The 18,089-nt window shown below is 45.5% G+C and overlaps 1 protein-coding gene across 1 annotated transcript in view; it reads right to left on the bottom strand.

Moving 5' to 3' along the window:
• Positions 1–325: 325 nt before the first annotated feature.
• LOC139417086 (actin-binding protein WASF3-like) overlaps positions 326–18,089 on the bottom strand; it is a 114,325-nt gene continuing 96,561 nt past the window's right edge. Inside the window, exons 9-10 of the mRNA XM_071166334.1 lie at positions 1,365–1,774; positions 326–735 (exon numbers count right to left, since the gene is read on the bottom strand). Coding sequence (XP_071022435.1) covers positions 575–735; positions 1,365–1,774 — 571 coding nt within the window. The 3' untranslated portion in view covers positions 326–574. The remainder of the gene's footprint in view (positions 736–1,364; positions 1,775–18,089) is intronic.

Below are 18,089 nucleotides of genomic sequence, written 5' to 3'. Positions count from 1 at the left end.
TGCTAAGTACTGTAATATGTTTTGTAGTGTTGTACTGCTCACTGCTAAGTACTGTAATATGTTTTGTAGTGTTGTACTGCTCACTGCTAAGTACTGTAATATGTTTTGTAGTGTTGTACTGCTCACTGCTAAGTACTGTAATATGTTTTGTAGTGTTGTACTGCTCACTGCTAAGTACTGTAATATGTTTTGTAGTGTTGTACTGCACACTAAGTACTGTAATACTGGAGCGTAACATTGATGATTGAATGGTTGATTGACTGGCTAACTGAGTGATTGGGAGGGGGGGGGGGGGTGTATTCTATGGCCTCATTCTTCTCCCCCTTCAGTGTCCATAGATCTGACCGAAGCTAAAACATCATCATAATTGCCTATCCACCTACCAAGTCATTTCAGATCTGTGAATACAGGAAAGAAAGATAGAAAGAGTTTGAGACACAATTCTGTAGAGTGATATTGAGACAGAATTTTTTTTTTGGGGGGGGCACTAAAATCCCTCCATACACTCCCGTCCTTCCAGACCAAACTAGACCCCATTTCCTCAAAATCCTAACCCCTTGACCTATGACCCCTCTCAGTCGGACCACTCCCCGTTGTCCTCCCCGCCGGAGTCAGACTCTGATTCGCTGTACTCGACGGCGATGCGACGTGAGAGAATGGTGGCCACGTCGTTTCCTACGGGCTCTCTCTTCGCTTCCTGCTCTCTCTGCTCCTGTACCTTCCTCAATTGGATACCTGGAGGATGGAGGGAGGGATGAGAGAGGGAGGGAGAGAGGGAGGGAGAGAGGGGTTAGATAGATACCTACCAGAGGAGGCTGGTGGGAGGAGCTATAGGTATCTATCTAACCCCTCTCTCCGTCTTTCCATCATACACTAAACACACACACACACACATACCGCCCCCTCTCTCCATCTCTCACCTCTGCGTATGGCTGTCAGCAGTTCGCTGCGAGCGTTGCTCATCGGAATCACACCTAAGCATACACACACATGTACCACACATCACACATACACACACATACACCGAAAACAAACTTAAACATAAAAAGAAACACAAATGGAAACAAACACATTTACTCACTCACTCACACACATTCCCTCCCTCCCTCCCTCCCTCCCTCCCTCCCTCCCTCCCTCCCTCCCTCCCTCCCTCCCTCCCTCCCTTCCTTCCTTCCTTCCTTCCTTCCTTCCTTCCTTCCTCTCTCCCTTCCTCTCTCTCTCCCTTCCTCCCTCTCTCCTTTCCTCCCTCCCTCCTTCCCTTCCTCCCAATCTCCATCTCTCCCTTCCTCTCTCTCTCCCTTCCTCCTCTGTCCCTTCCTACTTCTCTCCCTTCCTCCATCCCTCCTTTCCTCCCTCCATCTCACCTCTACGTATGGCAGCCAACAGGTCGCTGCGGGCATCGCTTATCGGAATCATGGGCATCTGGCCCTTCCTGGTAGGCGGAGCTTCTCCTTGAGACCCACCAATAGCGTGAGTCGGAGACAGGATGTGGGATGGGGGCAGGCCTGGTGGGGGAGGAGGGGGGGCAGCGGGAGGGGCGTGAGAGGGGGAGGGGACATAGTGGGCAGGGGGGGCGGGAGGAGGAGGGGAGGGACTGTAAGAACGGGACATGATGGCCACAGCCCCGGGGGGGAGGGAGGGAGGAGGGAGGGAGGGGGGAGGGAGGGGGGAGGAGGAGGTAGAGTCGAAGGCAGTCTGGGCGGAGGGGATGATTGGGGGAGGAGGGGGAGGGGCTGGGGGGATGAAGTACTCCGGGATGGTGGATGGCTGGCCGCTGAGGGAGGAGAGAGAAAGAACAGACAAGTGAATCAGACAACACCTCTCTCTCATCAGTGACTCAGACAACATCTCTCTCTCATCATGACAGTGAATCAGACAACACCTCTCTCTCATCATGACAGTGAATCAGACAACACCTCTCTTTCATCATGACAGTGAATCATACAACACCTCTCTCTCATCATGACAGTGAATCAGACAACACCTCTCTCTCATCAGTGAATCAGACAACATCTCTCTCTCATCAGTGAATCAGACAACATCTCTCTCTCATCATGACAGTGAATCAGACAACACCTCTCTCTCATCTTGACAGCGAATCAGACAACACCTCTCTCTCATCAGTGAATCAGACAACATCTCTCTCTCATCAGTGAATCAGACAACATCTCTGTCTCATCATGACAGTGAATCAGACAAAACCTCTCTCTCAACATGACAGTGAATCAGACAACACCTCTCTCTCATCATGACAGTGAATCAGACAACACCTCTCTCTCATCATGACAGTGAATCAGACAACACCTCTCTCTCATCATGACAGTGAATCAGACAACACCTCTCTCTCATCATGACAGTGAATCAGACAACACCTCTCTCTCAACATGACAGTGAATCAGACAACACCTCTCTCTCATCATGACAGTGGGAGGACAACACCTCTCTCTCATCATGACAGTGGGAGGACAACACCTCTCTCTCATCATGACAGTGAATCAGACAACACCTCTCTCTCATCATGACAGTGAATCAGACAACACCTCTCTCTCATCAGTGAATCAGACAACCCCTCTCTCTCATCATGACAGTAAATCAGACAACACCTCTCTCTCATCAGTGAATCAGACAACACCTCTCTCTCATTATGAAGGTGAATCATACAACACCTCTCTCTCATCAGTGAATCAGACAACATCTCTCTCTCATCATGACAGTGAATCTGACAACACCCCTCTCTCATCAGTGAATCCGACAACACCTCTCTCTCATCATGACAGTGAATCAGACAACACCTCTCTCTCATCATGACAGTGTATCAGACAACACCTCTCTCTCATCATAACAGGGAATCAGATAACACCTCTCTCATCATGACAGTGAATCAGACAACACCTCTCTCTCATCATGACAGTGAATCAGACAAAACCTCTCTCTCAACATGACAGTGAATCAGACAACACCTCTCTCTCATCATGACAGTGAATCAGACAACACCAATCTCTCATCATGACAGTGAATCAGACAACACCTCTCTCTCATCATGACAGTGAATCAGACAACACCTCTCTCTCATCATGACAGTGAATCAGACAACACCTCTCTCTCAACATGACAGTGAATAAGACAACACCTCTCTATCTTCATGACAGTGGGAGGACAACCTCTCTCTCTCATCATGACAGTGGGAGGACAACACCTCTCTCTCAGCATGACAGTGAATCAGACAACACCTCTCTCTCATCATGACAGTGAATCAGACAACACCTCTCTCTCATCATAACAGTGAATCAGACAACACCTCTCTCTCATCATGACAGTGGGAGGACAACACCTCTCTCTCATCATGACAGTGGGAGGACAACACCTCTCTCTCATCATGACAGTGAATCAGACAACACATCTCTCTCATCATGACAGTGAATCAGACAACACCTCTCTCTCATCAGTGAATCAGACAACCCCTCTCTCTCATCATGACAGTGAATCAGACAACACCTCTCTCTCATCAGTGAATCAGACAACACCTCTCTCTCATCATGACAGTGAATCATACAACACCTCTCTCTCATCAGTGAATCAGACAACATCTCTCTCTCATCATGACAGTGAATCTGACAACACCCCTCTCTCATCAGTAAATCCGACAACACCTCTCTCTCATCATGACAGTGAATCAGACAACACCTCTCTCTCATCATGACAGTGAATCAGACAACACCTCTCTCTCATCATAACAGGGAATCAGATAACACCTCTCTCATCATGACAGTGAATCAGAAAACACCTCTCTCTCATCATGACAGTGAATCAGACAACACCTCTCTCTCATCATAACAGGGAATCAGATAACATCTCTCTCATCATGACAGTGAATCAGACAACACCTCTCTCTCATCATGACAGTGGGAGGACAACACCTCTCTCTCATCATGACAGTGAATCAGACAACACCTCTCTCTCATCATGACAGTGAATCAGACAACACCTCTCTCTCATCATGACAGTGAATCAGACAACACCTCTCTCTCAACATGACAGTGAATCAGACAACACCTCTCTCTCATCATGACAGTGGGAGGACAACACCTCTCTCTCATCATGACAGTGGGAGGACAACACCTCTCTCTCATCATGACAGTGAATCAGACAACACCTCTCTCTCATCATGACAGTGAATCAGACAACACCTCTCTCTCATCAGTGAATCAGACAACCCCTCTCTCTCATCATGACAGTGAATCAGACAACACCTCTCTCTCATTATGACAGTGAATCATACAACACCTCTCTCTCATCAGTGAATCAGACAACATCTCTCTCTCATCATGACAGTGAATCTGACAACACCCCTCTCTCATCAGTGAATCCGACAACACCTCTCTCTCATCATGACAGTGAATCAGACAACACCTCTCTCTCATCATGACAGTGAATCAGACAACACCTCTCTCTCATCATAACAGGGAATCAGATAACACCTCTCTCATCATGACAGTTAATCAGACAACACCTCTCTCTCATCATGACAGTGAATCAGACAAAACTTCTCTCTCAACATGACAGTGAATCAGACAACACCTCTCTCTCATCATGACAGTGAATCAGACAACACCAATCTCTCATCATGACAGTGAATCAGACAACACCTCTCTCTCATCATGACAGTGAATCAGACAACACCTCTCTCTCATCATGACAGTGAATCAGACAACACCTCTCTCTCAACATGACAGTGGGAGGGCAACACCTCTCTCTCATCATGACAGTGAATCAGACAAAACTTCTCTCTCAACATGACAGTGAATCAGACAACACCTCTCTCTCATCATGACAGTGAATCAGACGACACCTCTCTCTCATCATAACAGGGAATCAGATAACACCTCTCTCATCATGACAGTGAATCAGACAACACCTCTCTCTCATCATGACAGTGAATCAGACAACACCTCTCTCTCATCATGACAGTGAATCAGACAACACCTCTCTCTCAACATGACAGTGAATCAGACAACACCTCTCTATCTTCATGACAGTGGGAGGACAACCTCTCTCTCTCATCATGACAGTGGGAGGACAACACCTCTCTCTCAGCATGACAGTGAATCAGACAACACCTCTCTCTCATCATGACAGTGAATCAGACAACACCTCTCTCTCATCATAACAGTGAATCAGACAACACCTCTCTCTCATCATGACAGTGGGAGGACAACACCTCTCTCTCATCATGACAGTGGGAGGACAACACCTCTCTCTCATCATGACAGTGAATCAGACAACACCTCTCTCTCATCATGACAGTGAATCAGACAACACCTCTCTCTCATCAGTGAATCAGACAACCCCTCTCTCTCATCATGACAGTGAATCAGACAACACCTCTCTCTCATCAGTGAATCAGACAACACCTCTCTCTCATCATGACAGTGAATCATACAACACCTCTCTCTCATCAGTGAATCAGACAACATCTCTCTCTCATCATGACAGTGAATCTGACAACACCCCTCTCTCATCAGTAAATCCGACAACACCTCTCTCTCATCATGACAGTGAATCAGACAACACCTCTCTCTCATCATGACAGTGAATCAGACAACACCTCTCTCTCATCATAACAGGGAATCAGATAACACCTCTCTCATCATGACAGTGAATCAGAAAACACCTCTCTCTCATCATGACAGTGAATCAGACAACACCTCTCTCTCATCATAACAGGGAATCAGATAACATCTCTCTCATCATGACAGTGAATCAGACAACACCTGTCTCTCATCATGACAGTGGGAGGACAACACCTCTCTCTCATCATGACAGTGAATCAGACAACACCTCTCTCTCATCATGACAGTGAATCAGACAACACCTCTCTCTCATCATGACAGTGAATCAGACAACACCTCTCTCTCAACATGACAGTGAATCAGACAACACCTCTCTCTCATCATGACAGTGGGAGGACAACACCTCTCTCTCATCATGACAGTGGGAGGACAACACCTCTCTCTCATCATGACAGTGAATCAGACAACACCTCTCTCTCATCATGACAGTGAATCAGACAACACCTCTCTCTCATCAGTGAATCAGACAACCCCTCTCTCTCATCATGACAGTGAATCAGACAACACCTCTCTCTCATTATGACAGTGAATCATACAACACCTCTCTCTCATCAGTGAATCAGACAACATCTCTCTCTCATCATGACAGTGAATCTGACAACACCCCTCTCTCATCAGTGAATCCGACAACACCTCTCTCTCATCATGACAGTGAATCAGACAACACCTCTCTCTCATCATGACAGTGAATCAGACAACACCTATCTCTCATCATAACAGGGAATCAGATAACACCTCTCTCATCATGACTGTTAATCAGACAACACCTCTCTCTCATCATGACAGTGAATCAGACAAAACTTCTCTCTCAACATGACAGTGAATCAGACAACACCTCTCTCTCATCATGACAGTGAATCAGACAACACCAATCTCTCATCATGACAGTGAATCAGACAACACCTCTCTCTCATCATGACAGTGAATCTGACAACACCCCTCTCTCATCAGTAAATCCGACAACACCTCTCTCTCATCATGACAGTGAATCAGACAACACCTCTCTCTCATCATGACAGTGAATCAGACAACACCTCTCTCTCATCATAACAGGGAATCAGATAACACCTCTCTCATCATGACAGTGAATCAGAAAACACCTCTCTCTCATCATGACAGTGAATCAGACAACACCTCTCTCTCATCATAACAGGGAATCAGATAACATCTCTCTCATCATGACAGTGAATCAGACAACACCTCTCTCTCATCATGACAGTGGGAGGACAACACCTCTCTCTCATCATGACAGTGAATCAGACAACACCTCTCTCTCATCATGACAGTGAATCAGACAACACCTCTCTCTCATCATGACAGTGAATCAGACAACACCTCTCTCTCAACATGACAGTGAATCAGACAACACCTCTCTCTCATCATGACAGTGGGAGGACAACACCTCTCTCTCATCATGACAGTGGGAGGACAACACCTCTCTCTCATCATGACAGTGAATCAGACAACACCTCTCTCTCATCATGACAGTGAATCAGACAACACCTCTCTCTCATCAGTGAATCAGACAACCCCTCTCTCTCATCATGACAGTGAATCAGACAACACCTCTCTCTCATCAGTGAATCAGACAACACCTCTCTCTCATCATGACAGTGAATCATACAACACCTCTCTCTCATCAGTGAATCAGACAACATCTCTCTCTCATCATGACAGTGAATCTGACAACACCCCTCTCTCATCAGTAAATCCGACAACACCTCTCTCTCATCATGACAGTGAATCAGACAACACCTCTCTCTCATCATGACAGTGAATCAGACAACACCTCTCTCTCATCATAACAGGGAATCAGATAACACCTCTCTCATCATGACAGTGAATCAGAAAACACCTCTCTCTCATCATGACAGTGAATCAGACAACACCTCTCTCTCATCATAACAGGGAATCAGATAACATCTCTCTCATCATGACAGTGAATCAGACAACACCTCTCTCTCATCATGACAGTGAATCAGACAACACCTCTCTCTCATCATAACAGGGAATCAGATAACACCTCTCTCATCATGACAGTGAATCAGAAAACACCTCTCTCTCATCATGACAGTGAATCAGACAACACCTCTCTCTCATCAGTGAATCAGACAACCCCTCTCTCTCATCATGACAGTGAATCAGACAACACCTCTCTCTCATCAGTGAATCAGACAACACCTCTCTCTCATCATGACAGTGAATCATACAACACCTCTCTCTCATCAGTGAATCAGACAACATCTCTCTCTCATCATGACAGTGAATCTGACAACACCCCTCTCTCATCAGTAAATCCGACAACACCTCTCTCTCATCATGACAGTGAATCAGACAACACCTCTCTCTCATCATGACAGTGAATCAGACAACACCTCTCTCTCATCATAACAGGGAATCAGATAACACCTCTCTCATCATGACAGTGAATCAGAAAACACCTCTCTCTCATCATGACAGTGAATCAGACAACACCTCTCTCTCATCATAACAGGGAATCAGATAACATCTCTCTCATCATGACAGTGAATCAGACAACACCTCTCTCTCATCATGACAGTGGGAGGACAACACCTCTCTCTCATCATGACAGTGAATCAGACAACACCTCTCTCTCATCATGACAGTGAATCAGACAACACCTCTCTCTCATCATGACAGTGAATCAGACAACACCTCTCTCTCAACATGACAGTGAATCAGACAACACCTCTCTCTCATCATGACAGTGGGAGGACAACACCTCTCTCTCATCATGACAGTGGGAGGACAACACCTCTCTCTCATCATGACAGTGAATCAGACAACACCTCTCTCTCATCATGACAGTGAATCAGACAACACCTCTCTCTCATCAGTGAATCAGACAACCCCTCTCTCTCATCATGACAGTGAATCAGACAACACCTCTCTCTCATTATGACAGTGAATCATACAACACCTCTCTCTCATCAGTGAATCAGACAACATCTCTCTCTCATCATGACAGTGAATCTGACAACACCCCTCTCTCATCAGTGAATCCGACAACACCTCTCTCTCATCATGACAGTGAATCAGACAACACCTCTCTCTCATCATGACAGTGAATCAGACAACACCTCTCTCTCATCATAACAGGGAATCAGATAACACCTCTCTCATCATGACAGTTAATCAGACAACACCTCTCTCTCATCATGACAGTGAATCAGACAAAACTTCTCTCTCAACATGACAGTGAATCAGACAACACCTCTCTCTCATCATGACAGTGAATCAGACAACACCAATCACTCATCATGACAGTGAATCAGACAACACCTCTCTCTCATCATGACAGTGAATCAGACAACACCTCTCTCTCATCATGACAGTGAATCAGACAACACCTCTCTCTCAACATGACAGTGGGAGGGCAACACCTCTCTCTCATCATGACAGTGAATCAGACAAAACTTCTCTCTCAACATGACAGTGAATCAGACAACACCTCTCTCTCATCATGACAGTGAATCAGACAACACCTCTCTCTCATCATAACAGGGAATCAGATAACACCTCTCTCATCATGACAGTGAATCAGACAACACCTCTCTCTCATCATGACAGTGAATCAGACAACACCTCTCTCTCATCATGACAGTGAATCAGACAACACCTCTCTCTCAACATGACAGTGAATCAGACAACACCTCTCTATCTTCATGACAGTGGGAGGACAACCTCTCTCTCTCATCATGACAGTGGGAGGACAACACCTCTCTCTCAGCATGACAGTGAATCAGACAACACCTCTCTCTCATCATGACAGTGAATCAGACAACACCTCTCTCTCATCATAACAGTGAATCAGACAACACCTCTCTCTCATCATGACAGTGGGAGGACAACACCTCTCTCTCATCATGACAGTGGGAGGACAACACCTCTCTCTCATCATGACAGTGAATCAGACAACACCTCTCTCTCATCATGACAGTGAATCAGACAACACCTCTCTCTCATCAGTGAATCAGACAACCCCTCTCTCTCATCATGACAGTGAATCAGACAACACCTCTCTCTCATCAGTGAATCAGACAACACCTCTCTCTCATCATGACAGTGAATCATACAACACCTCTCTCTCATCAGTGAATCAGACAACATCTCTCTCTCATCATGACAGTGAATCTGACAACACCCCTCTCTCATCAGTAAATCCGACAACACCTCTCTCTCATCATGACAGTGAATCAGACAACACCTCTCTCTCATCATGACAGTGAATCAGACAACACCTCTCTCTCATCATAACAGGGAATCAGATAACATCTCTCTCATCATGACAGTGAATCAGACAACACCTGTCTCTCATCATGACAGTGGGAGGACAACACCTCTCTCTCATCATGACAGTGAATCAGACAACACCTCTCTCTCATCATGACAGTGAATCAGACAACACCTCTCTCTCATCATGACAGTGAATCAGACAACACCTCTCTCTCAACATAACAGGGAATCAGATAACACCTCTCTCATCATGACAGTGAATCAGAAAACACCTCTCTCTCATCATGACAGTGAATCAGACAACACCTCTCTCTCATCATAACAGGGAATCAGATAACATCTCTCTCATCATGACAGTGAATCAGACAACACCTGTCTCTCATCATGACAGTGGGAGGACAACACCTCTCTCTCATCATGACAGTGAATCAGACAACACCTCTCTCTCATCATGACAGTGAATCAGACAACACCTCTCTCTCATCATGACAGTGAATCAGACAACACCTCTCTCTCAACATGACAGTGAATCAGACAACACCTCTCTCTCATCATGACAGTGGGAGGACAACACCTCTCTCTCATCATGACAGTGGGAGGACAACACCTCTCTCTCATCATGACAGTGAATCAGACAACACCTCTCTCTCATCATGACAGTGAATCAGACAACACCTCTCTCTCATCAGTGAATCAGACAACCCCTCTCTCTCATCATGACAGTGAATCAGACAACACCTCTCTCTCATTATGACAGTGAATCATACAACACCTCTCTCTCATCAGTGAATCAGACAACATCTCTCTCTCATCATGACAGTGAATCTGACAACACCCCTCTCTCATCAGTGAATCCGACAACACCTCTCTCTCATCATGACAGTGAATCAGACAACACCTCTCTCTCATCATGACAGTGAATCAGACAACACCTATCTCTCATCATAACAGGGAATCAGATAACACCTCTCTCATCATGACTGTTAATCAGACAACACCTCTCTCTCATCATGACAGTGAATCAGACAAAACTTCTCTCTCAACATGACAGTGAATCAGACAACACCTCTCTCTCATCATGACAGTGAATCAGACAACACCAATCTCTCATCATGACAGTGAATCAGACAACACCTCTCTCTCATCATGACAGTGAATCAGACAACACCTCTCTCTCATCATGACAGTGAATCAGACAACACCTCTCTCTCAACATGACAGTGAATCAGACAACACCTCTCTATCTTCATGACAGTGGGAGGACAACCTCTCTTTCTCATCATGACAGTGGGAGGACAACACCTCTCTCTCATCATGACAGTGAATCAGACAACACCTGTCTCTCATCATGACAGTGAATCAGACAACACCTCTCTCTCATCAGTGAATCAGACAACCCCTCTCTCTCATCATGACAGTGAATCAGACAACACCTCTCTCTCATCAGTGAATCAGACAACACCTCTCTCTCATCATGACAGTGAATCATACAACACCTCTCTCTCATCAGTGAATAAGACAACATCTCTCTCTCATCATGACAGTGAATCTGACAACACCCCTCTCTCATCAGTGAATCCGACAACACCTCTCTCTCATCATGACAGTGAATCAGACAACACCTCTCTCTCATCATAACAGGGAATCAGATAACACCTCTCTCATCATGACAGTGAATCAGAAAACACCTCTCTCTCATCATGACAGTGAATCAGACAACACCTCTCTCTCATCATGACAGTGGGAGGACAACACCTCTCTCTCATCATAACAGTGGGAGGACAACACCTCTCTCTCATCATGACAGTGGGAGGGCAACACCTCTCTCTCATCATGACAGTGGGAGGACAACACCTCTCTCTCATCAGTGAATCAGATAACACCACTCTCTCAACATGACAGTGAATCAGACAACACCTCTCTCTCATCATGACAGTGGGAGGACAACACCTCTCTCTCATCATGACAGTGGGAGGACAACACCTCTCTCTCATCATGACAGTGAATCAGACAACACCTCTCTCTCATCATGACAGTGAATCAGACAACACCTCTCTCTCATCAGTGAATCAGACAACCCCTCTCTCTCATCATGACAGTGAATCAGACAACACCTCTCTCTCATTATGACAGTGAATCATACAACACCTCTCTCTCATCAGTGAATCAGACAACATCTATCTCTCATCATGACAGTGAATCTGACAACACCCCTCTCTCATCAGTGAATCCGACAACACCTCTCTCTCATCATGACAGTGAATCAGACAACACCTCTCTCTCATCATGACAGTGAATCAGACAACACCTCTCTCTCATCATAACAGGGAATCAGATAACACCTCTCTCATCATGACAGTTAATCAGACAACACCTCTCTCTCATCATGACAGTGAATCAGACAAAACCTCTCTCTCAACATGACAGTGAATCAGACAACAGCTCTCTCTCATCATGACAGTGAATCAGACAACACCAATCTCTCATCATGACAGTGAATCAGACAACACCTCTCTCTCATCATGACAGTGAATCAGACAACACCTCTCTCTCATCATGACAGTGAATCAGACAACACCTCTCTCTCAACATGACAGTGAATCAGACAACACCTCTCTATCTTCATGACAGTGGGAGGACAACCTCTCTCTCTCATCATGACAGTGGGAGGACAACACCTCTCTCTCATTATGACAGTGAATCAGACAACACCTCTATCTCATCATGACAGTGAATCAGACAACACCTCTCTCTCATCATAACAGTGAATCAGACAACACCTCTCTCTCATCATGACAGTGGGAGGACAACACCTCTCTCTCATCATGACAGTGGGAGGACAACACCTCTCTCTCATCATGACAGTGAATCAGACAACACCTCTCTCTCATCATGACAGTGAATCAGACAACACCTCTCTCTCATCATAACAGGGAATCAGATAACACCTCTCTCATCATGACAGTGAATCAGAAAACACCTCGATCTCATCATGACAGTGAATCAGACAACACCTCTCTCTCATCATAACAGGGAATCAGATAACACCTAACTCCTCATCATGACAGTGAATCAGACAACACCTCTCTCTCATCATGACAGTGGGAGGACAACACCTCTCTCTCATCATAACAGTGGGAGGACAACACCTCTCTCTCATCATGACAGTGGGAGGGCAACACCTCTCTCTCATCAGTGAATCAGATAACACCACTCTCTCATAATGACAGTGAATCAGACAACACCTCTCTCTCATCATGACAGTGGGAGGACAACACCTCTCTCTTATCATAACAGTGGGAGGACAACACCTCTCTCTCATCATGACAGTGGGAGGGCAACACCTCTCTCTCATCATGACAGTGGGAGGACAACACCTCTCTCTCATCAGTGAATCAGATAACACCACTCTCTCATCATGACAGTGAATCAGACAACACCTCTCTCTCATCAGTGAATCAGACAACACCTCTCTCTCACCATGACAGTGAATCATACAACACCTCTCTCTCATCAGTGAATCAGACAACATCTCGCTCTCATCAGTGAATCAGACAACATCTCTCTCTCATCATGACCGTGAATCAGACAACACCTCTCTCTCAACTTGACAGCGAATCAGACAACACCTCTCTCTCATCAGTGAATCATACAACACCTCTCTCTCATCATGACAGTGAATCAGACAACACCTCTCTCTCATCATGACAGTGAATCAGACAACACCTCTCTCTAAACATGACAGTGAATCAGACAACACCTCTCTATCTTCATGACAGTGGGAGGACAACCTCTCTCTCTCATCATGACAGTGGGAGGACAACACCTCTCTCTCAGCATGACAGTGAATCAGACAACACCTCTCTCTCATCATGACAGTGAATCAGACAACACCTCTCTCTCATCATAACAGTGAATCAGACAACACCTCTCTCTCATCATGACAGTGGGAGGACAACACCTCTCTCTCATCATGACAGTGGGAGGACAACACCTCTCTCTCATCATGACAGTGAATCAGACAACACCTCTCTCTCATCATGACAGTGAATCAGACAACACCTCTCTCTCATCAGTGAATCAGACAACCCCTCTCTCTCATCATGACAGTGAATCAGACAACACCTCTCTCTCATCAGTGAATCAGACAACACCTCTCTCTCATCAGTGAATCAGACAACATCTCTCTCTCATCTTGACAGTGAATCTGACAACACCCCTCTCTCATCAGTGAATCCGACAACACCTCTCTCTCATCATGACAGTGAATCAGACAACACCTCTCTCTCATCATGACAGTGAATCAGACAACACCTCTCTCTCATCATAACAGGGAATCAGATAACACCTCTCTCATCATGACAGTGAATCAGACAACACCTCTCTCTCATCATGACAGTGGGAGGACAACACCTCTCTCTCATCATAACAGTGGGAGGACAACACCTCTCTCTCATCATGACAGTGGGAGGGCAACACCTCTCTCTCATCATGACAGTGGGAGGACAACACCTCTCTCTCATCAGTGAATCAGATAACACCTCTCTCTCATCAGTGAATCATACAACACCACTCTCTCAACATGACAGTGAATCAGACAACACCTCTCTCTCATCAGTGAATCAGTCAACACCTCTCGCTCACCATGACAGTGAATCATACAACACCTCTCTCTCATCAGTGAATCAGACAACATCTCTCTCTCATCAGTGAATCAGACAACATCTCTCTCTCATCATGACAGTGAATCAGACAACACCTCTCTCTCATCTTGACAGCGAATCAGACAACACCTCTCTCTCATCAGTGAATCATACAACACCTCTCTCTCATCATGACAGTGAATCAGACAACACCTCTCTCTCATCAGTGAATCAGACAACATCTCTCTCTCATCAGTGAATCAGACAACATCTCTCTCTCATCATGACAGTGAATCAGACCACATCTCTCTCTCATCTTGACAGCGAATCAGACAACACCTCTCTCTCATCAGTGAATCAGACAACATCTCTCTCTCATCATGACAGTGAATGAGACAAAACCTCTCTCTCAACATGACAGTGAATCAGACAACACCTCTCTCTCATCAGTGAATCAGACAACACCTCTCTCTCATCATGACAGTGAATCAGACAAAACCTCTCTCTCAACATGACAGTGAATCAGACAACACCTCTCTCTCATCATGACAGTGAATCAGACAACACCTCTCTCTCATCATGACAGTGAATCACACAACACCTCTCTCTCATCTTGACAGTGAATCAGACAAAACCTCTCTCTCATCATGACAGTGAATCAGACAACACCTCTCTCTCAACATGACAGTGAATCAGACAACACCTCTCTCTCATCATGACAGTGGGAGGACAACACCTCTCTCTCATCATGACAGTGAATCAGACAACACCTCTCTCTCATCATAACGGTGAATCAGACAACACCTCTCTCTCATTATGACAGTGGGAGGACAACACCTCTCTCTCATCATGACAGTGGGAGGACAACACCTCTCTCTCATCATGACAGTGAATCAGACAACACCTCTCTCTCATCATGACAGTGAATCAGACAACACCTCTCTCTCATCGTGACAGTGAATCAGACAACACCTCTCTCTCATCAGTGAATCAGACAACATCTCTCTCTCATCATGACAGTGAATCAGACAACACCCCTCTCTCATCAGTGAATCAGACAACACCTCTCTCTCATCATGACAGTGAATCAGACAACACCTCTCTCTCATCATGACAGTGAATCAGACAACACCTCTCTCTCATCATAACAGGGAATCAGACAACACCTCTCTCTCATCATGACAGTGAATCAGACAACACCTCTCTCTCATCATGACAGTGAATTAGACAACACCTCTCTCTCATCATGACAGTGGGAGGGCAACACCTCTCTCTCATCATGATAGTGGGAGGACAACACCTCTCTCTCATCATGACAGTGGGAGGACAACACCTCTCTCTCATCATGACAGTGGGAGGACAACACCTCTCTCTCATCATGACAGTGAATTAGACACCTCTCTCTCATCAGTGAATCAGACAACACCTCTCTCTCATCATGACAGTGAATCAGACAACACCTCTCTCTCATCATGACAGTGAATTAGACAACACTTCTCTCTCATCATGACAGTGGGAGGACAACACCTCTCTCTCATCATGACAGTGAATCAGACAACACCTCTCTCTCATCATGACAGTGAATAAGACAACACCTCTCTCTCATCATGACAGTGAGTCAGACAACACCTCTCTCTCATCAGTGAATCAGACAACACCTCTCTCTCATCATGACAGTGAATCAGACAACACCTCTCTCTCATCAGTGAATCAGACAACACCTCTCTCTCATCATGACAGTGAATCAGACAACACCCCTCTCTCATCAGTGAATCCGACAACACCTCTCTCTCATCATGACAGTGAATCAGACAACACCTCTCTCTCATCAGTGAATCAGACAACACCTCTCGCTCACCATGACAGTGAATCATACAACACCTCTCTCTCATCAGTGAATCAGACAACATCTCTCTCTCATCAGTGAATCAGACAACATCTCTCTCTCATCATGACAAATGAATCAGACAACACCTCTCTCTCATCTTGACAGCGAATCAGACAACATCTCTCTCTCATCAGTGAATCAGACAACATCTCTCTCTCATCATGACAGTGAATCAGACCACATCTCTCTCTCATCTTGACAGCGAATCAGACAACACCTCTCTCTCATCAGTGAATCAGACAACATCTCTCTCTCATCATGACAGTGAATGAGACAAAACCTCTCTCTCAACATGACAGTGAATCAGACAACACCTCTCTCTCATCAGTGAATCAGACAACACCTCTCTCTCATCATGACAGTGAATCAAACAAAACCTCTCTCTCAACATGACAGTGAATCAGACAACACCTCTCTCTCATCATGACAGTGAATCAGACAACACCTCTCTCTCATCATGACAGTGAATCACACAACACCTCTCTCTCATCTTGACAGTGAATCAGACAAAACCTCTCTCTCATCATGACAGTGAATCAGACAACACCTCTCTCTCAACATGACAGTGAATCAGACAACACCTCTCTCTCATCATGACAGTGGGAGGACAACACCTCTCTCTCATCATGACAGTGAATCAGACAACACCTCTCTCTCATCATAACAGTGAATCAGACAACACCTCTCTCTCATTATGACAGTGGGAGGACAACACCTCTCTCTCATCATGACAGTGGGAGGACAACACCTCTCTCTCATCATGACAGTGAATCAGACAACACCTCTCTCTCATCATGACAGTGAATCAGACAACACCTCTCTCTCATCGTGACAGTGAATCAGACAACACCTCTCTCTCATCAGTGAATCAGACAACATCTCTCTCTCATCATGACAGTGAATCAGACAACACCCCTCTCTCATCAGTGAATCAGACAACACCTCTCTCTCATCATGACAGTGAATCAGACAACACCTCTCTCTCATCATGACAGTGAATCAGACAACACCTCTCTCTCATCATAACAGGGAATCAGACAACAACTCTCTCTCATCATGACAGTGAATCAGACAACACCTCTCTCTCATCATGACAGTGAATTAGACAACACCTCTCTCTCATCATGACAGTGGGAGGGCAACACCTCTCTCTCATCATGATAGTGGGAGGACAACACCTCTCTCTCATCATGACAGTGGGAGGACAACACCTCTCTCTCATCATGACAGTGGGAGGACAACACCTCTCTCTCATCATGACAGTGAATTAGACACCTCTCTCTCATCAGTGAATCAGACAACACCTCTCTCTCATCATGACAGTGAATCAGACAACACCTCTCTCTCATCATGACAGTGAATTAGACAACACTTCTCTCTCATCATGACAGTGGGAGGACAACACCTCTCTCTCATCATGACAGTGAATCAGACAACACCTCTCTCTCATCATGACAGTGAATCAGACAACACCTCTCTCTCATCATGACAGTGAGTCAGACAACACCTCTCTCTCATCAGTGAATCAGACAACACCTCTCTCTCATCATGACAGTGAATCAGACAACACCTCTCTCTCATCAGTGAATCAGACAACACCTCTCTCTCATCATGACAGTGAATCAGACAACACCCCTCTCTCATCAGTGAATCCGACAACACCTCTCTCTC

The sequence above is a fragment of the Oncorhynchus clarkii genome, chromosome 9, assembly GCF_045791955.1.
Source record: "Oncorhynchus clarkii lewisi isolate Uvic-CL-2024 chromosome 9, UVic_Ocla_1.0, whole genome shotgun sequence".
Taxonomy (NCBI): Eukaryota; Metazoa; Chordata; class Actinopteri; order Salmoniformes; family Salmonidae; genus Oncorhynchus; species Oncorhynchus clarkii.
This window is presented reverse-complemented; position numbering and strand designations above follow the sequence as displayed.